General features: G+C 41.2%; 1 protein-coding gene across 7 annotated transcripts in view; it reads right to left on the bottom strand.

The window, feature by feature from the left end:
* The window catches only part of OSBPL3 (oxysterol binding protein like 3), a 196,979-nt gene that overhangs the window by 24,295 nt on the left and 146,110 nt on the right, over nucleotides 1-26,574 (bottom strand). For all 7 annotated transcript variants that reach the window (XM_006055276.4, XM_044946734.2, XM_044946733.2 and 4 more), the window contains 5 exons: nucleotides 22,327-22,461; nucleotides 19,383-19,476; nucleotides 14,820-15,070; nucleotides 10,197-10,334; nucleotides 176-239 (listed from right to left, as the gene is read on the bottom strand). In XM_006055276.4, the coding sequence (XP_006055338.3) occupies nucleotides 176-239; nucleotides 10,197-10,334; nucleotides 14,820-15,070; nucleotides 19,383-19,476; nucleotides 22,327-22,461 (682 nt within the window). The remainder of the gene's footprint in view (nucleotides 1-175; nucleotides 240-10,196; nucleotides 10,335-14,819; nucleotides 15,071-19,382; nucleotides 19,477-22,326; nucleotides 22,462-26,574) is intronic.

Here is a 26,574-nt window from a genome sequence, read left to right as displayed (position 1 = left end):
AATTATCCTCCAGAAACTTTAATTATGAAGTCAACAAATGGCAGTTATTGTTCAATGATGAGACGCAAGAACATCAAATGGTACAGATTGTTCCAGCGAGATCCAAGTCCAGAGCCCACTTAACGAGCATTTACAGTAAATGATAATGTTACTCAAAATGATAGAGGCACATTACCTTGCCAGAAAACAAAATTTGCAGACTCAGCGTGACATGCAGAGATAGGTGGATGGTGGCTGACCTGATGGAAACAAAGGTGAAAAAAAAACAAAAAATTAACTTTTGTGTCTCACAAAATCCTTTCTTTCTCCCTTGCACTGAGATGTAATACAACCGCAGTGTCTAACTGAATGGAAACTTGTTAAGTTTCCCTTCAACAAGTCTGTCCTCAAGAGGGAGCTCCTGACACAGTCAGCTCTGTCTTGTCAGGAAAAAGCCTGTGAATGGAAGCCTCTGAAAGCCTGGGGAAAAAGCAGCCAAGTGGTGAGTGATGAGAGTGGAGATATGTTTTGAAAGATGTGAAAATAAAAGCAGAGACACAGGGCTGCCCACTTACAAATCAGCTAACCTGACATTAGCTTCCAAGGTCAAAATCAATGCAATTCTGAAAGTACCTGCAAGTGTTTTAATTAAGATGTCAAATAGTACATATTTTAAATGTTAAGTATTTCTAAGCAACACAAAAAAACACTTTGATTCAGCAGATTTTAATCTGCTGAGCCCACTCAGTGGGTCAACAATGCAAGGCATCTTTTTGAAAACTCTGCATCACAAATGTCCAGCTACTTTTTAGATCACTGACAAGACGACCAATCAACTGCTGAGAAAAAGTTTTTGTTCAATTTTTGTTCATAAAAATATCTTGAGTAAATATGCAATTACATTACAGAAAAGAGAGTCCTCTGTAACAGGGACTGTAGATCATTTCCCTGCCTTTTGTCACTGGGGTCATTAACTTCTGTTTTGCTCACTAATGAAGAAGCTAAAGAGAAAATGGCTCCTCAGATATCTTCATTATCTCAGTAACACTCAAGGCACAGGAGCAGTACGTGTGCTGTTATCATGATAGTACTACCACACAGTACTAGTAAATGAGTTACAAGCCTGGCATGCTTGCTTGGGATTGCAGAGTTGGACACAACTTAGCAACTCAACAGCTACAATGAAAGAATAATGCTGCTAGTGATGCTTCCAGAAATTTCTATGACATAGCTGGTTCTGAGCAAACATTATCTTACATTTAGGACATTTACAGATGAGAAAACTGAAACCAGAAAGATTATCTAACAATAACATTTCCCAAACACACCGAGAGGAGTGGAAGTAAAACCCAGCATTTTTGGTTTACAGGTGGCTTTCAAAGTTTCCAAAAAAAAGTCCTTTAAGTAGACACACCCTGTTTTCAAACATATCAAGAACTCAGAATACTCAGAGGCCTGCTTGAGGTGAACAGGTGTGGCAGGAAGTTGGGGTGACCAATCCACAACCACTGGCCTTGCTCTGAACCCTGGACTGCAGAGAGGAACATGTTTAAGAACCTCTTCTGTGGCCCTCTTCCAGGTGGAGAACAGCCGGGACAGGATGGGAGTGCAATGGTATCCACTTGGCTTGAAGAAAAGTAGGGACAAAGATGTCAACAGCGCAGCTATCTTTCAAGTCTCAATGAACATATAAATCCCAGATCCACTATGAGGTGGGAGGTGCACATTTGCTGTCCCTTGGAGGGTTTTAATTCTCACTGTGGCCTCTTGAGAATGTGAGCTCCTCTCCATGCTTATGTGCATTTCATCTCAAACACTAAGAAACCTAACTCCTAAAATGCTTTGCTTCACTGTCTTTTCTTTCAACCCAACCCCCTGAAGATACATTATATTACACAAACTGCTAAATTCTTGTCTTCTCTTCTTTCCCCATTAGGAGAACAGTGGAGTTACTTTTTAAACCTTGGGATCATACAAAAGGGGGCTTCTCTGGTGGCTCAGTGGTAAAGAATTTGCTCGCCAATGCAGGAGATGCAGGTTCTGTCCCTGGACTGGGAAGATTCCCCTGGAAGAGGGCATGGCAACCCACTCCTGGGGATGGACAGAGAGGAGGCTGGCAGGCTACAGTCCATAGGGGTGCAAAGAGTCGGACATGATGTAGCAACTAAACAACAGCACCATATAAAACTAAACTAGGGCAAGACAATACTGACCCCTCACTTCTTCACTCCACTTGCCTCATCCACCCCCGAGTGGAGCAGACAGGAGCTATGGAATAGCCCCCTGCCCCATAACGTAGGCAGATTTTAAGTAGATTATTACAAAGCAGATCATAGTCATTCCCACAGAAATAATGCAGTAAAAAATGCGAAGATCACAGTCTTGGTCAAGAATTTGGCATTTTTTAAGTCTGGCAAGTATAAGCATCAAAGCAAAATACAATACATAAAAACTATAAACTCTTCTGTAATAATTTAAAATCCTATGAAACAAGGATATAAATATACTGTCCATATGAATTATAAAAGCAACTCTATCATATCATAAAGCATACATATGTCCCATAAAATGCAAATTTGACCTTTTTAAAATAGTTGTGTCAGATTAATGAATCACTGATTAGCAAAGTGCCTTTAGATGGAGTTGAAGGGCTGTTTTCTGAATGCATAAATCCCAACACTGACATATCAATGATTTGGTTTATTTCTTTCTGGCTTAAAAACACCTTTGGGAGTGATTTATTTGATGTACATGACTTTTAAGAAGTTTACAAAGCTTTCCAGGGAAACTAAATTGATGCCTTATTTTTGTTTCATATGTTTCATTCCCACAGGTATTTATTCATGAAACGTATCTGAAGCCTCTGCCATGTGCTGCATGAGTGTCAGGGAATGAGAGATTGCTCCTGGAGTCCCCCAGATCTAGAAGCTAACCGTGCAATATCATCAGTATCATCTACTGGCTGAGTGACCCTGAGGGTGTTTTCAAACCCTCTGGGCCCCCCTTACCTCATCTGTAAAACAGGACTAGTACCACTGACTCTGCAAACTGAAAAAATCTAGCCCATGGAAAGTGCCAGGATCATCTGCTAGTACAGAGTCAGCAGAGATTAAATTTTAATTTTTTGTCATGAGTGGTATTTCCACTTAGCTCTCATGGTAACCTTGTGTCTTCATTACCCTTATCTTATGAATTAGGAAACGGGTTTTTTCCCCAGTCAAGAGCCTGCCCAGTGCTACACAGTTAGTCACTGACGAGGGCAGCCCTCTAAATTCACGAGGGCAGCACTCTAAATTCAGGTCTTCTGACTTCAAATCCAACACAGTTTCCTGCCATGCCCTAGCTGCTCCCTGATGGCTACTCTCAAAGCTGGGCCCTGGCTCCTGCACAAAGCCTCGGCACACTGTTAAGTTCCCATCATGGATATTTAGAAAATGAACCTTCTGAGTTTGACCTTTCTAAACCCTCTGAGTCTTGTTTGTTTACTTCTTTGAAAATGAGGTCTGAGAATCCCTCTGGCTTCAAGATACTATCGTGCTAACATGTTTTCTTTGAATCTCAGTATCAGAGGCAGCAGTGGATCCCAGGCAATTGGAAAAGATTTTATTAAGGCTTTGATTAATTTAAAAACCCATGGTGAGGTGAAGTCTCTCAGTCGTGTCCGACTCTTTGCGACCCCATGGACTGTAGCCTACCAGGCTCTTCCATCCATGGGATTTTCCAGGCAAGAGTACTGGAGTGGGTTGGCATTTCCTTCTCCAGAGGATCTTCCAGACCCAGGGATTGAACCCAGGTCTCCCACGTCGTAGGCAGACGCTTTACCATCTGAGCCACCAGGGAAGTCTAAAACCCATGAAAAGGGGGTAATTCCCAGTTAATCATTTAACTTTTGTCTACTGGAGTAAAGAATAATGGGCACCATCTAACCTGTCTTTGGTAGTACAGGATTTAGTTGAGTTTATCTTTTTATTACATCTTAACCCAGGCACAGAAAGGTATTAGATTTTGAGTTTGAGTCTGAACTGATTTAGACTCAAAGCAAACACTGTTAACCTGCTGGCTAAACCCACTCTGGACTGTTTTTTAGTATCTTTCTCCATCACTTCCTCTCCCCCTTGATCAAATAGGAGCGACTTTTTACTGGTAAGGACCAAACATTCAGGAAATTAGTATATATGGTTTTTTTTATTGTGCAAGTATTTATATGTATCTTTCTTTCTACAATCTCAAAGTCAATGAGTTTCTCTGGCAGTTAAAAATTCTTGTGATTTATTTGTATAGCTGAGGTCTTTCTTCACCCTGTCCTGGTGATTTTTAATTTATGCTTTCAGAATGCACTTTATATAAGAGGTGGGTGGTAAGGAGACAAGAATATGAGTGTTTCAATATCTGTGTATTATGTAGGTTTTTCTTCTTCAGATTGAGGGGAAAAAACCTTAAATTTTCAGTCCTGCAGCTGTTCAGAGCCATAAATATAGAGTCCTCCTAGTCTGGATGCGTCTCTCACCATGAAGGGATGCTTGTGGAAAAGAGAACAAGTGACCAGTCAAAAATCACCCAGGGAGGGGACCTGCATTCATCAAACATTTCCCGATTGTCTGTGATGTGTCAGGCACTGTCTTAGTCACTGTGGATACAATGAGAAACAAAAGAAACAAAAATCTTCACCCTCCTGGAATTTACATTTTAGTGCAGAAATGCAATGGGTGGGACAGATATAAGCACATAATTTGCCAGTGGTAACATGAGAAGGAGAATAAAGCAAGAATGAAAATGGGAGATGGTGAGTGGGAATGCCATCCTGGACAGGGTGGTTGGGGCAGGACTCTGTGATGGAAATCCCTGAGGCTAAGGGAAGTAAGACACCAATCACACAGATAGCCAGGGGAAGTATGTCCAGGTCAGAGGACGCAACCACTGTGCAGGGCTGACAGATGCTCAAAATGTTTTAGGAGGAGCAAAAAGGTCAGTGTGGCTGAAGCTGAATGAGTCAAAGTGGGAAGAGGCATGATATCTGGGGGTGTCATCTTAGAGGGCGCTGTGGGCCACAGCCAGAACTTGGGGTTTGATTCCAAGTGACTGCAGAAGTCGTTAGACATCACTCTGGTTGCTGAGTGCAGAATTGGCTGTGGGAACAAGGGACCAGATAATGAGTCTATTGCAACAAGCCCAGTCATTGATGCCGATGGCTTGGGCTTGGTGACCAGCACCAGTGGGGTGGCAGTGAAAATGGCTTTGGAAGGAAGACCCTGGGATTTGCTGATAAACAGGATGTGGATTATAAAAGAAAGCTACTAAGGAGGTGGCCAAGAATACTAGTCTGATTTGGGGGGCGGGGAACAGTTGCCAATTAGTTTCTCTTCTCCTGAGTTCAGAGTTAAGTACTTATTTGATAAACACACGTTTTCTTTAAAAAAAAAAAAAAATACAGTAAGTAATAACCTAGAAATGCAGAAGAAATGCACTGGTTTGGTCACCTTAAAGTTGATTTATTGCTTGTTTTACTTGAATAGCTTTGAATTTACCCTGATAATTACTTTAAATAAGATGCCATTTTAATCAGAAGTAAATAACCCTGCCTATGAGTAGATAAAAGAACCACTCAGATGGGTGATGTGAGTGTGCACAGTGGGAGTGATAGGTATGGTATTTTTAAAGTCCAGCCAAGAATGTTTTTTTTTCAGAATCTGACGAGTAATAGAAAAGGAAGAAGAGCTGTGTCTGTGAAGCAAAGGAAAAAAGACTCCATATGAATCTCTTACTGTTTAGTAACTTTCAATAACTCTGCTCAGCTTTTCAATCAAAAATTCAACAGTCATGGCTGGATGCGTAAATGCTGAAAATGACTTGAACAGTGATCTGACAACTGAAGTTCCTGGTAATCAGGAAAAGCCACATTCAGACAATAGCTTAACTGCATATCCTTTATGGACACCAAACTGTTCCCAAAGGTACAGAAAAAAGAAGCAAAGTGAACTGAAATGACTTTTTTGACCAGTCTAGTCCCTGATGAAACCCCACCCAGGCTGCCCGAGAACCACTGAGGAAGAAGCTGCTGGCTGGACCCCTAGTCCCTGAGAAGGTAAAGAAAGTCCTTTCCTTCTAGATTCTCCCTTTTCTGGGCTTATTTAGAAAACCAAGGCTGAATCAGATTTCTTGGCAGAAAGGAAACCGCTCCCCTGAGAAGGTGGAACAGTCAGAGGTTAGCACATGTGACGGGAATGTTTATGACTGATTCCTGAATGTTCCTTGTTCACAAAAGCCACTGCCCAGCCCGCAATGGGAGTCGAGAATACATTCCTATGTGAGTTTGCAGGATGAAAGGTTTACTTGACAATGACAGGCAAAATCCGATAGTCTGAACAGAGTACAAAAGGCTGTTTTCACATGGGCAGCTGATGACTCTGGCAGCTCTGAGCACAGTCACTAAACTTACACAAGACATACCAAAAAAAGGTCAGGGAGAGAAGATGCTGGAATAGAAGCAGAGGGTGCCAGCTGAGGACCACTGAAAGGCACTGATGGGCTAGGCCCTGGTTTTCTCATCTGTAACTGATCCTTGCCTCACTGGCCACACAGGGTTATTGTGAAGATCGAACAAGATCCTGATCAAGTTTGGAAAGCATAAAGCACTTAGCAAGCGCCATACTAGTTAATTGTTAGGAGGAAAATTTGAACACCATGTGCTTTCTCTCGTTTCTGACTGCATGAGTCATTTTGATACTGCATTTTTGGGCCTTTTACGTGAGACACGATATAAAGAGGGCAAGATTCCATGTAGCTGAACTCTGTGAAGTAGCACTTACTTCAACTTCCTTAGCCACCGACAACTCTAAACATTTCCCCATCCCCACCAAAACCACAAGCAAATGAAATCCCAGGGCTTGGAGGAAATGGATAAAAATCACTTTCCAAATCACCCAACCCTGTTGTCTAGAAAACTCAGTAGAAAAGGTGATTGATCTGTTTTTTTCTAGGTCCTTTCACCTGGAGATATCTCCATCAGTGTCCTCCTTAGATATTAATTCAGGGGTTCTGTTCAGTTTATTATACCAGTCATTCAGCACTTCTACTCACTGTAGAGAAGTACAAGAAAGCCAAGAAGCTCCCAAACTCTGAAAGCTGCAGTCCATCACTACACATACGGACAAGGGTGGAGACGTGCTGTCTCCATAAGAGAATGCCTGCTGGGCTAGAAGCAGAAGGAGCCAGACTGGCAGGTACCAGCATAAAACAGAATAAATGCTTGGGTACTCTCTTTAGATGTGTTAAATTAGAAAGCCTTCAAGCACAACAGGTAGGCTGGTCAATGTAACCAACAAGGGCAAGAGAGGGAGTAAGGAGGCTGAACTGATATATTGCCTGCTGGCTGGGAAAGGAGGACCCTGGTCAAAACCTTTCCACTCCTGGGGCAGCAGACAGCCTGGCACATTGAATTAATCAGTTACCTCTCCATCTCACTGTACACTTATGTGATGACCACAATTTTGTCTTCCTTAAGAAATCTGTCTATGGGAAAACATCCCTGGTCAGGCTGACCAAAGCCATCTGGTCCCCATGGCAAGTCTATCTTATAGTCTAAAGGCATAGGGTAGAATTCTGATTTATAGATCAGTCTCTTATAAACTTAGCTAGTGTGATTCTGTCCCTGAGAGACTCATTCACACTCAGATGTATTAAAAGACTCAACTACCTATGCCATAAGGCTAAATTCCAGACAGATGAAGTGGCTCCCTCGTGATCAGGATGGTGGTATTCCCACAGTGAAGCCAGCTGTGAGGACTCCTGGCAGCCTCCTGGATGGCTTTCTGTCAGAGACTCAGCAGGGACCGCATGCCACTTTCGAACCATTTGAATCAGTAAAGTAGATATAGGATTATCTTACTTCAACACTCTTCTAGCTGTTCATAACACTGGGTATTAAAAAGCATTTTAAAAGCTGCCTTGCCTCTCAGTATAAGAGCAATAATCAAGTACTGAATGTGCTTCACATCAGTTCAGTTCAGTCGCTCAGTCGTGTCCGACTCTTTGCGACCCCATGAACCGCAGCACGCCAGGCCTCCCTGTCCATCACCAACTCCCGGAGTTCACCCAAACCCACATCCATCGAGTTGGTGATGCCATCCAACCAACTCATCCTCTGTCGTCCCCTTCTCCTCCTGCCCTCAATCTTACCCAGCATCAGGGTCTTTTCAAATGAGTCAGCTCTTTGCATCAGGTGGCCAAAGTATTGGACTTTCAGTTTCAGTGTGTTATTTTACTTATCCTTCCTACAGCCTGTGAACTAAGCATGATCATCCCTATTTTACAGATAAATAACTAAGGTTTAGAAAGTTTAAGTAGCTCATACAAGGCCACACAGTGGTGGGGTTAGAATGAAAACAGTCCATAATACACCTAGCATGCCCTATGCTACTAAACATGACCAGATCTTTTTCTTATTTATTTCCTTGGGATCCATTTCATGGAACTAAAGACTAAGTTATGTAACTCTTTCCATCTCTGTGCACACATGTCCAGGGGCTCTCTTTTCTTTCTCCCTGCCACCACAGGGGAGCCACAGATCCCAAATCAGCCCTGCCCTGTCAGGGGTTCATGGAATTGAAGCTCAGTTTTACACAAGCGCATGTTACTACTCTTTTCTTCTACCTATTCATCCTGTCTTGATTGTCTGCTGTAGTCTGGAGCTATTTTTGGCCTTTGTTTTTTCACATGAGTGCATAGAATACCATGGTAACCAAATTATATTTTCATGTATTCGCATTCCATTTTAGGTTTAGTGTTTAAATAATCCAGTTGAATTTGAATCACATTATCTTACCCTTTAACTACTGATTTAAACCCCTACTCTTCAAATATCAGCATTTAATTTCTTGTTTTAACTGCTAACCAGAAAACAATTGACAACGTGCTTTGGGATTGTTGGCTAATCATTTTCATTTGAGTTTCAGAGAACGCTGCTCATAATTCACAGTTAAGACCAGCGCCATCTTCATAAGACTCTCAGTCATACCACCCTGCCCTTCTTACTCCCATAATACCAGTCCACTTATAAAGAAGCCCACTTATAAAGAAGGCACCAAGATAATAGGAGGAAAATCATGTTTTAGCAACTCATCCTTTTATCCTCAGTTTTCTAAGAATTGGGAGGGAATCAATGATGTTTCATGTTCCCAGGCTAACATTTAGGGATAGACACGTTGAGGTGCTGCCTTAACGCGATGGGAGAGAAGTGGTCTTTATTTTCAGTCAAGTTGCACTCTATTTCAGCTAAACAATTCCTTATTGACAGATATTGTGGATGTCCCCAACATTCCACTACTGCAAGTTATACTGTCATACGTAGGTCAATAAGGATAGCAAACCCTCATGTAACACTTCCTACTTCAAGGATAAGTGCTCTAAGAGCTTTGTAGAGAATAACTCATTTGATCATTGCAAAACCATCTGAGTCTGCACCATTATCCTCATTGCCACTTTAAAGAAGAAACTGAAGTACAGAGAGGTTAAGGAACTTGCCCTGGGTTGCAAACCTAGTGAGACAGAAAGCTGAGATTGGAATCTAGGCTGGCTGAGTCCAGAGATACAATTCTTGAATATTACCCACTGCTAACACAGGTGGGAAGGGTCTTGTGGAACCTCAGGGAACTCGGGCTGTGTGAGCATAAGCCTTGTCCATCTATTAGCTGAGGGACGGACATTCTTGTCTGCCTCCGGCCCATCACCCAATGCTAGGCATGTGGTAAAATCTCGAGAAGTATTTATGGATAGAATGAATAAATATACGGAATGAATGATTTCTCTTAAATCAAAACCAAGAATAATGCATTTATTTGGTGCTCCTGCTTCTGATGGCGGTGCTCCTGTTTTAGAATGGTGACGTCAGCGAGCTAGGCTGCACACTTTAAATCTTAAGTTGCAGTTTGGGCAAATGCTTCGTGCTTTAAAAATTCCTCTCTGCTACACGTTTAAACAGAAAGAACTGTGGTGATGCACACAGCCAAGCGAGCCCCAGCCTGGCTAGCACCTTTAAGCCCATGGGTGGTGGCAAGGTTTCAGTGGAAGGAAACTGATCTCTCTCTCTATGTGTAGAAGAACTGTAATTATCTCTGTTACTGGGAAGCCAGTGACAGGTGGGAAATAAATATTTCAAAAGCACACTTAATGGGAGACATGAGCAACTTCTCCCAACAAACAAAAAAAGGGTGTATACCTACCTGTTCTGAAAAAAACCGGAAGCCCTTGTCCTCACGAATACATTCATATGTTTCTCCAAGGACCGGATTAAAAGGCTTACTCCCGGCACGGAAGTAGCTAGATGCATATGCAGACACCGCAAAGGCTGCCACATACACCTAGGGAAAGGGCAAGAACCTGGTTACTCCTCCACCACAAAGAAATTTATTTTCACAAAGACATTAACAAAATATAGCTTCTCTTTCTCTCTTTCCTGTTTATTTCAAAAAAGGCAAAGATTTGTCCCTGGCTTAATGACACCCAAAGGGACTTTGATTTCAAGTTGTGGGTTTAAATAGTGTCCATTTTGGCCCCAGAGACAAATGAATCAGATTGTCCATTTGGTTTGATGCCTGCAGGTGGATAAAGGCTTTCAAGATGGTGAGTCAGTCCCTCTAAATCTGCCACTATCTGACAATCCTGACTTGTGCTAAGGCTCTGGAGGAGGAGAGGGACAAAGAGCGTTAAAGAAGTCAAACTTCCCTCAAGATTCAGGAGTAAGTCACAGGGAAATCTGCTCAATACTCTGTAATAAACCTAAATAGGAAAAGAACTTGAAAAAGAATCAATACATATATTACATGTATAACTGAATCACTTTGGGATACACCTGAGACTAACACAGCACTGTTAATCAACTATACTGCTACTGCTGCTGCTAAGTCACTTCAGTCGTGTCCAACTCTGTACGATCCCATAGACGGCAGCCCAGCAGGCTCCCCCGTCCCTGGGATTCTCCAGGCAAGAACACTGGAGTGGGTTGCCATTTCCTTCTCCAATGCAGGAAAGTGAAAAGTGAAAGTGAAGTCGCTCAGTCGTGTCCGACTCTTAGCGACCCCATGGACTACAGCCCACCAGGCTCCTCCGTCCATGGATTTTCCAGGCAAGAGTACTGGAGTGGGGTGCCATTAATCAACTATGCTGCTGCTGCTGCTAAGTCGCTTCAGTAGTGTCCAACTCTGTGCGACCCCATAGACGGCAGCCTACCAGGCTCCCCCATCCCTGGGATTCTCCAGGCAAGAACACTGGAGTGGGTTGCCATTTCCTTCTCCAATGCAGGAAAGTGAAAAGTGAAAGTGAAGTCACTCAGTTGTGTCTGACTCTTAGCAACCCCATGGACTGCAGACTACCAGGCTCCTCTGTCCGTGGGATTTTCCAGGCAAGAGTACTGGAGTGGGGTGCCATTGCCTTCTTCTAATCAACTATACTCCAAGATAAAAAAAAATGTTTAAGAATAAGCATCCTAAGTTTAACCATTCGCAATTTGGTATTGTAGAAACCAAAAAAACTCATCTGACCAAAGAAAATCTGTGGGAGTCATTCCCTGAGCCTGGGTAATGAGTCATAGGACAGAACACAGTAGCTTTCAAGTAGTTTTGTTTTTCTTGGAAGAAAAATGAGAACTCAAAAAGCAAAAGAAAGGACTTCCCTGGTGGTCCACTGTATAAGACTCCATGCTTCCAATGCATGGGTCATGGGTTCAATCCCTGGTTGGGGGAACTAAGATCCGAAATGCCACGTGGCATGGTAAAAAAAAAAAAAAAAAATTTTTTTTAAAGGAAAATTATAGGTGAATATGAAATGAGAAGAATCTTACTGGCCCTGGCTGTGAGGGTCTCAGCGTTTTGCACAGCTCCCTTGCAGGACACTGAAGAGCCACAGTACAGGCCCACCTCATTTTACTGTGTTTTATTGTGCTTTGCAGAAACTGCGATGCTTATAAACTGAAGGTTTATGGCAACTTTGCAGCAAGTTTTTCCAACAGCATTTGCTCACTTCATGCCTTGTGTCATATTTTGGCAATTCTCACGATATTTCAAATTTTTCCTTTAGCAGTGAAGCATTTTTAAAATTAAGGTATGTGAGTGAAAGTCGCTCAGTTGTGTCTGACTCTTTGCAACCTCATGGACTATACAGTCCATGGAATTCTCCAGGCTAGAATACTGGAGTGGGTAGCCTTTTCCTTCTCCAAGGGATCTTCCCAACCCAGGGATCGAACCAGGGTCTCCCACATTGCAGTCAGATTCTTCACCAGCTGAGCCACCAGGGAAGTCCAAGAACATTGGAATGGGTAGCCTATCCCTTCTCCAGAGGATCTTCCCGACCTAGGAATCGAACCGGGGTCTCCTGCATGGGCTAAGAATTTGCCTGCAATGCAGAAGACCCCAGGTTGATTCCTGGTTTGGAAAGATCCCCTGGAGAGGGGATAGGCTACCCACTCCAGTATTCTGGCCTGGAGAATTCCATGGACTGTACAGTCCATAGGGTTGCAAAAAGTTGGACATGACTGAGCAACTTTCACTTCACTTGATGTTAAAAATTAAGGTATAGATATTGTTTTCTAGATACAAAGTTATTGCATACTTAACAGACTAAGTATAGTGTAAACGTAAGTTTTATATGCACTAGGAAACCAAAAAACTCATGCAACTCACTTTATTGTGATACTTGCTTTATTGAAGTAGTCTGGAACCAAATACACAATATCTCTGAGGTATGTCTGTATTCTTTTGGTCTTTTGAGAGGGAGGCGGGCAAAAAAATTAAACCTAAGTAGCAATAGCAAATTTTCCTTTCTAATACTGAGTAATAATCTCAATGTTTCCTCTTCTCTGCTTATTTCATAAAGTTTCTTATATTGGGGGAAAAAGCTGGGTACCTTTCATAAATGTTCACTAGTCATATAATTTTCAATGCCTTTTACAAGCTGGACCCACCTTACCACCTCATACTAGAGTGTATAAACACTCTCGAGTAGCTGGAGAGCTTATTAAATCAACTTGTGCTCAATTCAGTCTGTTCTTGAAACCTGGGTATCTGTTCCTCTCTCTGCTTCCTCAGATGTCTGTTTTCTGATTAGCAGCAAGGTCACATGTCTATATGGAATGTCGAGTCAACCCTGAATCACCTTCACAATTTAATAGAACACATGTTGAAAAGAACCTGGAATCATTCATGATGCAGGAGGAGAAAGAAGCAAGGGAGCAGGCAAAACAAAGCATCTTCCTTGTGGGCTGGCAACATGAGAGAGAATCTCTGCAGGGGTATAGCTGACCCTCATTCTTGGAGCAGCAAACCTATTACATGGGCTAGGCTCCTCCCTAATGCTTTTCTGAACTTTCCTTTCTTAATGTATTGGTGCCTTTCTTCAAACTACTTCTCAAGGTCAAATGACTCCAATCAATCAGCTGACATCCTAAGGGTCTCTAAATTGCTACAAAAATGAAACACCTTTAAAAATGCTTTCATCTTCAAAGTCAATCATGCTCTTTAATGAAAAGCACTGTCCACAAATGATAACTTTTAACACTTTCCTTGGAATCTATTTACCTCCCTTTGTTCATAGAAATTCTCTGGGGGAAGAGTAACAAAGAAGACAGAAAATAAACAGCTTGTTTTTCTCTCCTACTCCTATTATCATTAGTATCAGGAAAGAAAATCTCTTTGAAGGGCAAAGTCCCTGGAGACAGTATGGGATGAGATGGGATGTCTCTTTCAACCAGAAATTAAGATTTTCCCTTAATCCTCAAATTACTGAAGAAACTGAAGTCTTAATGAGTTTAAACTGCAGAATGTGCACAATTTAGAAAACAAAGGCATCCTCCACCACTGAGAGGGTGATGTCTGGCTGGATTCCTGGAGCTGGAGGTGAGCCCTCTGATTCAGCCAATCACCAAATGCCCAGGACAGAGATGCTGAATGTGGGGGAGGACCCTGATGTGCCAGCATCCCACACAATGAGCTTTCTGTTGAGCAGGTAACATACCAGAAGGCAAAAAGAGGAAGAGGCACTCAGTTTTGAAGAGCAAATAGCCACAGTCACAGAAAGGGTTGAGTTGGCCATAGTCTTATCACCAAGGTACCCCTGTCCTCTGTACCCACATGGCAGGGGAAGGATGAGAAATTCTTGGAGGCCCCTTTATTGGAAGCCCCATTACTTGATTAGAACTGATACTAAGTAGAGAACAAAAGATTAATTTTTCTAGGATGATTTTTATCCTTTAACTTATTCTATAGCAGAAGAGGTGGGGAAGGGGAATCAACTATACTCTGATAAAAACTGATTTAAAAATAAAATAAAATAAAAAAAAATAGTGGCAGGGGGAGAAGAATCTTTCTGATGTGAAAACCTCTTCTGTGACTGAATGATATTTTCTAAAAATTCAGGGGCTAACAGGACAATTTCAAAAATAAACCAAAACTTTCTCATGGGAAATTTACCCTGGACAACAAAACAAAAAAGAGCTCAAAAAATTATATTCTCCCCACTCAGGGTAGTAAAAACAAACACTCAGACAGCCCTCAAGACATGTTTTCCAGCCAGGCAATATCAGAACAATCACATGGAAGGTTCTAGAGAAAGAGGAAGCCCAAAACCACAGAGCAGAACTACCCTCAGGCAGCAGCTGTTACAGCGAAGCCGCTCTCAATGGCCATTCCTGACCAGGTGACTGAAAACAGCCAGGCAGAGCTGGGAAGCAGAGGTGGCTGGGAAATGAGCCTCTCTGATGAGTAATCCAGGTGGAAAGTGGAGGGACAGGAGCCCTGCTATGCCCGCAGCTCAGCTGCGAAGGCAGGCCAGTGAGTGGCAGGGTGCGTGCTCACCATCCTTTCCAGGGCGTTGGGCAGCTGGGCGGCCTTGTCCAGGAGCTCGCTGTACTCCAGCTCCTCGCAGAGTCTCTGCAGCGTGTTGAGGGGCTCATTGAGCTCCACCGGCATGGCCACCTTAGACAGGTCCTTCCCGATGTTGTTTCTCAGGATGTTCCACAAGCTGATGTTACTGGACTTGGGGCACGGCGCCGGCAAACACGTCCTTCTTTTGGACTTGGCTTTCCCCCCACTATCGATCACTGGCCCTGAAAAGGAAATCAGCCTGGTTGCCTTATAAAGATTTTCATTTTATTTTACTACTGAAAAGGAAAAAGAAATCCTCCTTACTGAGCAACTACACAACGATACTGTTAATCTCAATTATCCAGATTATAACTGAAAGTCAGACAATAAAAAGAATCTTGAGCAGCTAAATGGAGCATCTGAAATTATTTAAACACTAAAACTCATGGACTTTCTTTGCAGGGAACTCTTCATGCTACTGCTCAAAGGCTAGTTCTTCAGAGTTTATATGCACTGAGGATAATATTGGAAACTGGACTGCTATGCCCAGAGTAGGTTACTTCTGATCTCCTTAACTCTGTTTAAAAGCACTTCAAGTTTTGATAAAAATTTTTAAAAATCTTTTAAAAGATCATTTCAAATTCTGATAAAACAATTGTGCATATTACAGGAAAATTATAAAGGAAATAAAAGTCATCTATTATCCCACCACCTGGAAATAGTAGCCATTTATATTGGGAGTATTTTCATTTATTATTTTCTCCATACAGTTCACAATGTTTGTAGAGTTTAATGCTTTGCTTAATCAGTTAAAATAAATACTTTTCTATGCTACCCAGAATTCTTCTAAAGCAGTTTTAATGAATGTAAAACAATTCCATGCTATGAATAAGTCCTAATTTTTTTAATCATTCATCTATTGTTGGACTTCTAGATTTGTTTCAGTGTCTTGTTATGATGAAAAAAAAGTAGTTGATGTACATATTCTTATATATTTGATTGCATCTGATTATTTTCTGAGGACATATAGAAGTGGGATTATTATGTCTAAGAACTCAAACATTTTCAGACACTTGATTCGTGTGAGCGTGTGTGTGCGCTTAGTCGCTCAGTCATGTCCCACTCTTGCGACGCATAGCCTGCCAGGCTCCACTGTCCATGAGAGTCTCCAGGCAAGAATACTGGAGTGGGTTGCCATTTCCTTCTCCAGGGGATCTTCTCGACCCAGGAATCAAACCCAGGTCTCCTGCATTGCGGTCAGACTCTTTACAAACTGAGCTATGAGGGAAGCCCTCATGTGAGCATACTGCTCTTCAAAATTTCCCATTTATCAGCAAGCACGTACCAGTGTCCATGTTCTGAGGTCATTCTAGGCTTGTCAGCATTCATTTTGAATTCTTAGCAAATCATTAGGTGAACAGTGCTATCTCCTTGTTTTAACTTACATTTAAAAAATTCCTATTGTGACTTGGAATGTTTTCATGAATATTCTTTTCTGAATCATCTGCTTTCCTATTCATATATTAAGACATAATCTTTTGTTTCTATATTTGCTTTACAATTTAATTGCCACTTGACATTTATCTTTAACATTTGGCCTACACAGCTTTTTAAATGAGTGAAACATTTATGTCTTAGATATTTACACCCATCAATTTTTTCATTTGTGACAACTTCCATTACTTTATGCTCTGAAATTCTTTTTCCACCCCAACACAACCTATTTTCAAAAGAAACCTTTTGCATTATACCAACATATGAGAAAATGGTATTTTATTTTAAAGTCAATCACTTTGAATAATGAGGCTGCTTTGATGAACAGGAGAATATGAAAGTGAGGTCATACTTTGAAGTCTCATGTTAATCTAAACATGCAATTAAATTCTGAATTTGTTTCAGTTGCTCAACATGGGCAAAAATCAAGTAAAAAGCTGCAAACGATAAGAGTCTTTTAAAACTGTGCTCCCTGTAATCTCAAAATACTTTGTTTTAAAGAAATATTACACTACTACTGGAGAAGACTCTTTAAGAGTCCCCTGGACAGCAAGGAGATCAAACCAGTCAATCCTAAAGGAAATCAACCCTGAATATTCATTGGAAGGACTGATGCTGAAGCTCCAATAGTTTGACCACCTGATGCAAAGCACCTACTTATTGGAAAAGATCCTGAGGCTGGGAAAGATTAACAGCAGGAGGAGAAGGGGGTGACAGAGGACGAGATGGTTAGATGGCATCACAATCAACAGACATGAGTTTGAGAAAACCCTGGGAGATAGTGAAGGAAAGAGAAGCCTGGCATGCTGCAGTCCATGGGATTGCAGAGAGTCAAACACGACTTAGCAACTGAACAACAATACTACTACTAATAATAAAGGCTAATACATGCCTAGCTTTTTACTCTGTGACAGTCTTTCAAGCACTTTACATATATTGTTTCACTTATCCTTTGCAACAACCTCTTGAGATAAACAGTATTATTGGCCCCATTTTACAGATGAAGAAAACTGAGGCACAGAGAACTTGAGAAACTTGCCCTAGAACACATAACCAGTGAGTGGCAGAGCTGGGATTAACTGAGGAAATCTAGTTCCTAAATCTATATTCCTAACCATTGAACCCCCACATAGCACCCAATGCAGTGACAGAACTGAATATGTGCATACTGATCTGGGCAGGTCGGTGAGGGGTATAAATTAATAGGCAACATTCTAAATACCTAGCTTTTACTAAGGATTCAAAGAAATTCTAGTGTGGCAATTTTTCAAGACCTGGACCCAATCCTATTTCCTTCTGTAGGAAATATTGTGTCCTAAGATGCAAAGGTTATTTCTACATATAATTTTTTCAGTTGAGTACTGATATGTAGAGATCTAATCTTCCAATTATTGCCAAAGAAGAAAGCTGGGTTTGGCCCAGTGTTTGTTCAAGCTAAGAAAACATTGGTCAGTACTCTAGCAACAAGGCTGTGGAAAAGAAAGAGAACTGGTCTTCACCTCTTACATGCTTTTCCTGCTGCTAAGTCGCTTCAGTCGTGTCCGACTCTGTGCGACCCCATAGACGGCAGCCCACCAGGCTCCCCCATCCCTGGGATTCTCCAGGCAAGAACACTGGAGTGGGTTGCCATTTCTTTCTCCAATGCATGAAAATGAAAAAACAAAGTGAAGTCGCTCAGTCGTGGTGTCAACTCAGCACAGCTGTGGTGTTAGGTCCTTGGGCAAGTCCTCTGTTCCTAACTTTGACCTTTGAACCCTCTAATCCCTTGGTTCCCCTTGGGATCCCTTCCTAAGGCCTCAAATAGAAGGAGACTTTGGTGTTTGTCTGTCTTCTTCATCCACAACAAGGGTTCCCATTTAGAGTGGGTGTTGTTTGCTAAGGAAATAACTGATGCTTTCTCATTTCTCTTTCAGTTCACCTTTTTGGGTTTTTTTTTTCTTTTTTTTACAAAAAACAGCATATGAACTTGCTCCTATATGACTGGTCTTTACCTTTGAATCACTGGTTCTCAGACTTTTCCACCAAAGGGTTAATCTCTCCAGAAACAATTCAGGAATGACACAGAGCATAATGAGCTTCTGACTTCTAGCAGTTATGATGCTGGAAGGATGTTCTTCCAGAAGACAGTAAAATTACCTGTCTTTTTTGTAATCCTTCAAAGAGCAGGCTCTTTGGCATTCAGGTAACAACTCATCATCATAGTATTTAACATGTACATACTGAGCTGGGAAACACTGAAACATCAAAAAGGACCTGACATGGTCCTTGTCCTCCATGTAGATATGAAAAGAGGTGGTGTTCTGGCATAGATAAGCCTCCAGACCCTAGGCACACTGAGTACCAAAACTGGGAGTATTTGATGCTACAGAACTCGTATAAAAACCTGTTCAGTGGGCAGATTCTTCTTAAGGTAGGTCAGCTTCCTAAACAAGCTTTAGTCTGCTTACTCCTAAATCAGAGCTGTTTGGAGACAGCAGACACTCCAGGTACCCCATGGTTCCATCTCACACTTTCTGGGCATCATTTTCACTCTTAAGATTAACCAGAAATAAAAGGACATCTTAGGATACCTGAAGCCCTACCCCTAAAGACATAGCAGTTTGTTACTCTCAAATGAGTTATCTTGAAGAATCTGAAACTAAATTAGCACTCAGACCAGACCTTTTACAATACAAGTCCGACAGCATGCCTAGACTCTGAAAGCCACTAGATACCCGAAGGCAAAGTTATATTCTAATATGTTTGCAGAAAGTTTAACCACACAAGGAGCATCTGTTATATTAATTTTTGATATTCATATGGTGATTCGTATGCCCTTACTTTATAAAATCGAAATCTGCCTGAGCAGACAAATTTATGTGAATGAATACATTTTTCACACGAGTGCCATGTTTCCACCTAGACTATAAAACCATTGAGGGTGGCAACCACGTCTTAAGTTTCTGATGCAGAACTTGCTCCATTCTGTCTGCAGCAGGTACTCCAATATATACTTATTAGTATTCTGCAAAGATCCAAACACTCAAATAACAGTTTGAGATCAAATAATTTAAATCTTACCCAAAGTCTGTCTCTCATTATCCAGATCATTACTGAGATTGTCTAAGGAAAAGTTGTCACTTATGTCACTGACATATGAATCATCTTCAGAAATCTATGGGAAAAAAGGAAATAATATACATTAGAGTAAACAAGCCAGATTTCATAAAACCTTTGCTTCAAATAATCAAATATCTTTAACCATACATTATAAATCTATAGAAATAATTTTGGGTGCTGTTTTCATTAAGCCCCATACACCAGTCTGCCTAGGAGGTGTGGACAGAAAAAATGTTATTAAAATTCTTACACATTCTTGATTCATTCTGACAAGGACAACACAAGTAAATTCCAGATTTTAGTCATTACAAAATTCCTATTAATTCAGACTCAGAATTTGTTAGCATTTGAGTAGAATGAGTTACAATTTGTCTTTTAACTATTTGTGACTAGAAGAATCTTCTATGGATATGAATAGATAAACAATATTAGTACTTATAGTGGTTTTCCCCACTTTTTTTAGTTTAAACCACTAGGCCATCTCAGGTATGACCTAAATCAAATCCCTTATGATTATATGGAAATGACAAACAGATTCAAGGGAAGAGGTTCCTAACATTGTACAGGGGGCAGTGACCAAAACCATCGCAAAGAAAAAGAAAGGCAAGAAGGGAAAATGTCAGAATGCTTTACAAATAGCTGAGGAAAGAAGAGAAGTGAAAAGCAAGGGAGAAAGGCAAAGATATACCCAACTGAATGCAGAGTTCCAGAGAATAGCAAAGAGAGACAAGAAGGACTTCTTCAATAAACAATGCAAAGAAATACAGGATAACAATAGAATTGGAAAAACTAGAGATCTCTTCAAGAAAATGGGAGGTATCAAAGGAACATTTCGTGCAAGGATGGATATGATAAAGAACAGAAATGTTAAGGACCTAACAGAGATTAAGAAGAGGTAGCAAGAATACACAGAACTATACAAAATAGGTCTTAAGGACTCAGATAACCATCATGGTGTGATCACTCACCTAGTGCCAGACATCTTAGACTGTGAAGTCAAGTGGGCCTTAAGAAGTATCACTACGAACAAAGCTAGTGGAGGTGATGGAATTTCAGCTGAACTATTCAAAATCCTAAAAGATGATGCTATTAAAGTGTCACACTCAATAGGTCAGCAAGTTTGGAAAACCCAGCAGTTTCCACAGGACTGGAAAAGGTCTGTCTTCATGCCAATTCCAAAGAAAGGAAGTGCTAAAGATGTTCAAACTACCAGACACTTCCCATGCTAGTAAAGTTATGCTCAAAACCCTTTAAGCTAGCCTTCAGCAGTACTTGAACTGAGAAATTTCAGATATACAAGCTGGTTTTAGAAAAGGCAGAGGAACCAGAAATCAAATTGCCAATATTTGTTAGAACATAGAGAAAGCAAGGGAATTCCAGAAAAACATCTATTTCTGTTTCATTGACTATGCAAAAGCCTTAGATTGTGTGGATCACAACAAACTGTGGAAAATTCTTAAAGAGACGGGAATACCAGACCATCTTACCTGTCTCCTGAGAAACCTGTACGTGGGTCAAGAACCAACAATTAGAACCTTATGTGGAACAACTGACTGGTTCAAAATTGGGAAAGGAGTACATCAAGGCTGTATATTGTCACCTTGCTTATTTAACTTATATGCATAGTACATCAATGCAAGATTCTGGGGTTAATGAGTAACAAGCTAAAATCAAGACTGTTGGGAGAGATTATCAGTAACTTCAAATATGCAGATGATAAAGTGAAGAGGAACTAAAGAGCCTCTTGATGAGGGTGAAAGAAGACAGTGAAAAAACTGGCTTGAAACTCAGCATTCAAAAATCTAAGATAATGGCCATCTGGTTATATCAGTTCATGGCAAATAGAAGGGGGAAAAGTGGAAACAGTGACAGATTTTCTCTTCTTGGACTCCAAAATCACTGTGGATGGTGACTGAAGCCATGAAATTAGAAGACACTTGCTTCTTGGAAGGAAAGCTACAACAAACCTAGACACTGTATTAAAAAGCAAACATACCACTTTGCCAACAATCTGTATAGTCAAAGCTATGGTCTTTCCAAGAGTCATGTATAGATGTGAAAGTTGGACAATAAAAAAGGCTGAGCACCAAAGAACTGATGCTTTGGAACTGTGGTGCTTGAGGGTCCCTTGGACTGCAAAGAGATCAAACCAGTCAATCGTTAAGGAAATAAACCCTGAATATTCATTGGAAGGACTGATGCTGAAGCTGAACTTCAATACTTTGGCCACCTGATGCGAACAGCTGACTCATTGAAAAAGACCCTGATTCTGGGGAAGATTGAAGGCAAAACGAGAAGAGGGCAGCAGAGGATGAGATGGTTGGATAGCATCACTGATTCAATGGACATGAGCTTAGGCAAACTCTGACAGATACTGAGGGATAGGGAGGCCTTACTGCAGACCGTGGAATCACAACAAGTTGGACACAACTTAGCAACAGAACAACAACAACAAATTAGTCCTCCTATACTGAAGAGCTAAAATGACCAGTACACTCACTCAAAATATAATTATAAATTATAACAATAATTATATATTATAAATTACTACAGATCAAATTCAATGCTGAAAAAATATATAAGGGGCTAACTTCTGGCCCTGTATTGCAAATAATACATTATCAAACAGCTTATAATCAAAATCATTAAACCACAATTGAAAAGAGGTATAACAAATCAAGTATCAGTAACAGAAACCAGGGTAAGCCTAATACTTACTTTCACAACCTTCTCCCCTAAGATTTTTTATCTTTGTGACTTTTGTGGTGTAACTTATAAGAAGACCCTTAGAAAGTAATGATAAAAAGGGGCCATTGAGTTCCGTGTTTCTAAATTATGGCTATTTACCGAATGAGTAAAGCAGCAAGAGATTTTGGGGGCAACTAACTGAAAACAGTGTTCGTACCTCATTTTCTGAAGAGCTTGGAGACAACAGAACTTCCTGGGCATCAAAAAACTCTGAGAGAGAGTCAGTGATGGACAGCCTGCTTTCATTGGAAAGCTGATGGACCAGAGCCCGACTATCATCTCTGGAGTTTTCCTATTGGAAACACAAAACCAAAAATGCACATATTTAGAAACAGTTTCAAGAAAAGCAAAATAAACAATTGATTTCTTACATGATACACAAGGTTACAGGCCCAGGCTAACAAGCAGCTATAAGCAGAGGGCAGCTTCAGAGTTGAGGACAGGCAAACCTCACCAAAACACAGTGAGAAGTGAAGGTCTCCCCCAAAGGGCCCCTTGTTTACAGGCACCATTACAGCTCAGACACACACAACAAACCTCAAAGCCAAAAAAAAAAAGACTGCAGGTCAGTTTTTATTCCGCTTAACTCATTATAGACCAGGGGATCTTTGCAGAAACTAAGGCCTGTGGCTGGCGACTTGTTACGTAAGTGATATTGATATGTCTCCCATTAATAGCATTTAGGTAACAAAAGATGTATGAACACATCTCAGGTCAAAAATGTGTTCAGAAGGGAAAAATCCCAACGCTCTCTGAATCCTCTTATTCTCTACCACTGCAGGACGTTTCTTTTCATCCTAAAATTTCCTCTAAATTGTACTAAATGCACATCCTCTCATGGCTGGTTCAGACCAACACAGCTTTCCCCTGCCTCCGTTCTCTCCCAGAGACCAGAGTGCTGCCTCTGAGGCATCCTTTGACAAATGAACAGTGTGTTTCAGTCCAGAAGTGCCCCTAGTGGCAGATCATCCATTATACATGGATGAATGAGATCAATTCTCTTTGCGTCTTTCCAACCACACTGACTCTGTGAGGGAAGAAGTCCCCAATCCCATTTATAAGCCTCTCCCTGAACAACAGGATAGAATATCAGTGTTTTCTCCTCCTGCGTCACTGAGCCTGGACATTTGCTATGGGAAGTACCTAAATACTCTGGGAATGTGTTTTCTATGCTATTTGCAAGTGAAAATTTAACTCAAGAAATTGAGCAACTGCACTGTGCTGGTCACGGTGGGATACGATGATGAATAAAACAAGGTTTCTGGCCTGCGTGAGCCAGGGTGCACTCAACACAAAAGTGCTAAGGACATGGGCAGGAAGGAGAGGTGATTCCACTAAGGGGCTTTGGTTGGGGTGGGCTTCACAGAAGAGGTGAGGCCTGATACCTTGAGGAAGGAGAATGGATTGAGGATGAGATGCTCTGATTCCTTTGAATCAGAGAAGATTGTTGTCTGAACATCCCAACAGCTCACATTTCTCATAGGGCTGATAAAGGAGCTGCTTCTATATCCTTATGTATCTGATAAATGAGTCCCAGAATAACCTGGGAAAGAAATGCTAACACATAATATCTATCCAGAAGTTTTATGAGAACAGGACACACTCCTCAGTCTCCTAAGATGAGGGTGCTATGACCAGAGGGCCCCAGCATTTGTTCATAATTGGTAATATCAAGTGGGCAAGTGACTGCTTAATGGAATGTTTACCTCAGGAACACATTTCAACGTATATCCCTTTCTCTTCTAGCCGAGGCATTTATTGATTTAGTGTGATGGGATTATGTGTTCCCTTCCCTTTCTCTTCTCTGTTTATTTCTCTTTTTGTGATGTAAAAATAGATAACCATTCATGCCTTCCCAGCTTAAGGGGATATGCTGGAGTTTTAACATCCCTACAACCTTCCATCCCAACAAAGACTTAAATCACGTTAAGATCTATAAATAAGCATCATGGCTGCCCCCTTTAAAGTACAGGTCTCTCCTCAAAAGAGGAGACACAGTAATGAATAACTGAGCTCCCTTAACATTCACTGAAACAACAGAACTGTCCTCTGTCTTTGCTGTGTCACTGCCACCTAAGACTCTAATGATTTATTTACTTGTTCTCCTCATTAATTTATTAACAGTCACTCTGGCTCTTTTCTGTATCTCCTTCCTCCCAGGCTGATGGGTCAGAAGGATTTCTTGGCTGGATCAACATTGAAGATAGCACAGCTGGCCCTTGGCCTTCCTGCTGTTCCATCACCCCAGCCCCTTCCTGCTGATGCCACCCAAAACTCCACAGGACGGCGGGGGCCCTGCCCAGTGTCCTGCACAACCTGGGACCGTGGATTAAAATACCGCCCTAGCCCGTTTAACTCCAGCATATCCCCTTAAGCTGGGAAGGCATGAATGGTTATCTATTTTTACATCACAAAAAGAGAAATAAACAGAGAAGAGAGAGGGAAGGGAACACATAATCCCATCACACTAAATCAACCACTATAGGCATTTTGATAAATTTCTCTCCAATCCTTTTAATACATACATCTTTGTTTTGAGATAATTGTCATCTACCTATCTAATGTTATAAACTTCTCCAAACACTGCACTATAATTTTTAAAAATTAACATTTTTTTATGTTAAAGGTAGTATGTTTTTAAAACAGAAAATACAGAAAGATGTAAATAAATATCACTTAAAATTCATCACCCAGGGACTTCCTTGGTGGTCCTGTGGTTAAGTTCCTACACTTTCAATGCAAGGACCGTGGGTTCAATCCCTGGCTGTGGAATTAAGGTCACATAAGCCACATGGTGTATGTAGCCAAAAATTTAAAAAAGAATTTAAAATTGATCACCCAGATGTGGCCCCTATTTAGCCAATCAGTGTACTTTCTGTATTAAAATATTTGTGTATAGATTGTTTTTAAGTTTGAAAACCTGGGGTCATACTGTACACAGTCTTTATTTAGTTTGTTACATTCAATTAACATTATATTGTGAACTTCTCGCCAGGCTACTAAAAGTTCTTTGAGACAATGAACTTCAGCAGATTTACCCAAGGTATGTATCACAGAGTAACCATTTATTGGAAATAAAGTGTTTCCAAATTTGTAAAGATGGGGAAGTGGAAGTGTCAGTCACTCAGTCATGACCAACTCTTTGCAACCCAATGGACTGTAGTCCTTCAGGTTCCTCTGTCTCTGGAATTCTCCAGGCAAGAATATTGAAATGGGTAGCCCTTCCTGCCCTGCAGAAAGATTCTTTACCATCTGAGCCACCAAGATGATGAACAGGTTTGCAGATATGTCTTTGCTTGTATGTCATTAGTTCTTAGAATCAGTTCTCAGAGTAGAATTATTAAAAAATGTTTAAGGCAAAATATTTATTACCTAATTATATCAAGAAAGAGACACTCTATTTTCTTTATATCTATATAGCCAGTGAATCGGAGAAGGCAATGGCACCCCACTCCAGTACTCTTGCCTGGAAAATCCCATGGATGGAGGAGCCTGGTGGGCTGCAGTCCGTGGGGTTGCGAAGAGTCGGACACGACTGAGCAACTTCACTTTCACTTTTCACTTTCCTGCATTGGAGAAGGAAATGGCAACCCACTCCAGTGTTCTTGCCTGGAGAATCCCAGTGACAGGGGAGCCTGGTGGGCTGCCATCTATGGGGTCGCACAGAGTCAGACACAACTGAAGTGACTTAGCAGCAGCAGCCACCGAATACTATAACTTAGAAAAATGTTGTTTTATTCTAACTGGTTTAATTTGTATTTTTTTGTTAAGAATAGGTTGAATAGTTTTTTTCTTTAAAAAAATAAACTAGCTTTATACGTATAAATGAATCACTGGGCTGTATACCTAGAACTGACAAGATATTGTAAATCAACTATATGTGTGTGTATATATACTCAGTCCTAGTCCAACTCTTTGCAATCCTATGAACTGTAGCCGCCAGGCTCCTCTGTTCATGAGATTTTCCAGGCAAGAGTATTGGAGTGGGTCGCCATTTCTTCCTCCAAGGGATTTTCCCAACCCAAGGCTCAAACCCCCGCCTCTCGCATCTGCTGCACTGGCAGGCGGATTCTTTTCCCTAGTGCCACCTGGGAAGCCTGTAAATCAACTATGTGCATGTCGTTGTTGCTCAGTCGCCCAATCATGTTGGCTCTTTGTGACCCCATGGACTGCCGCACGCCAGGCCTTCCTGTCCCTCACCATCTGCCAGAGTTTGCACAAGTTGATGTCCACTGTGTGTGGTAAATCATTAAATCAACTGTGCACTTAGTCATGTCCGACTCTTTGCCACCCCATGGACTGTAACCCACCAGTCTCCTCTGTCCATGGGGATTCTCTAGGCAAGAATACTGGAGTGGGTTGCCATGCCCTCCTACAGGGCATCTTCCCAACCCAGGGATCGAAT

Source organism: Bubalus bubalis, chromosome 8 (genome assembly GCF_019923935.1).
Source record: "Bubalus bubalis isolate 160015118507 breed Murrah chromosome 8, NDDB_SH_1, whole genome shotgun sequence".
Lineage (NCBI taxonomy): Eukaryota > Metazoa > Chordata > Mammalia > Artiodactyla > Bovidae > Bubalus > Bubalus bubalis.
This window is presented reverse-complemented; position numbering and strand designations above follow the sequence as displayed.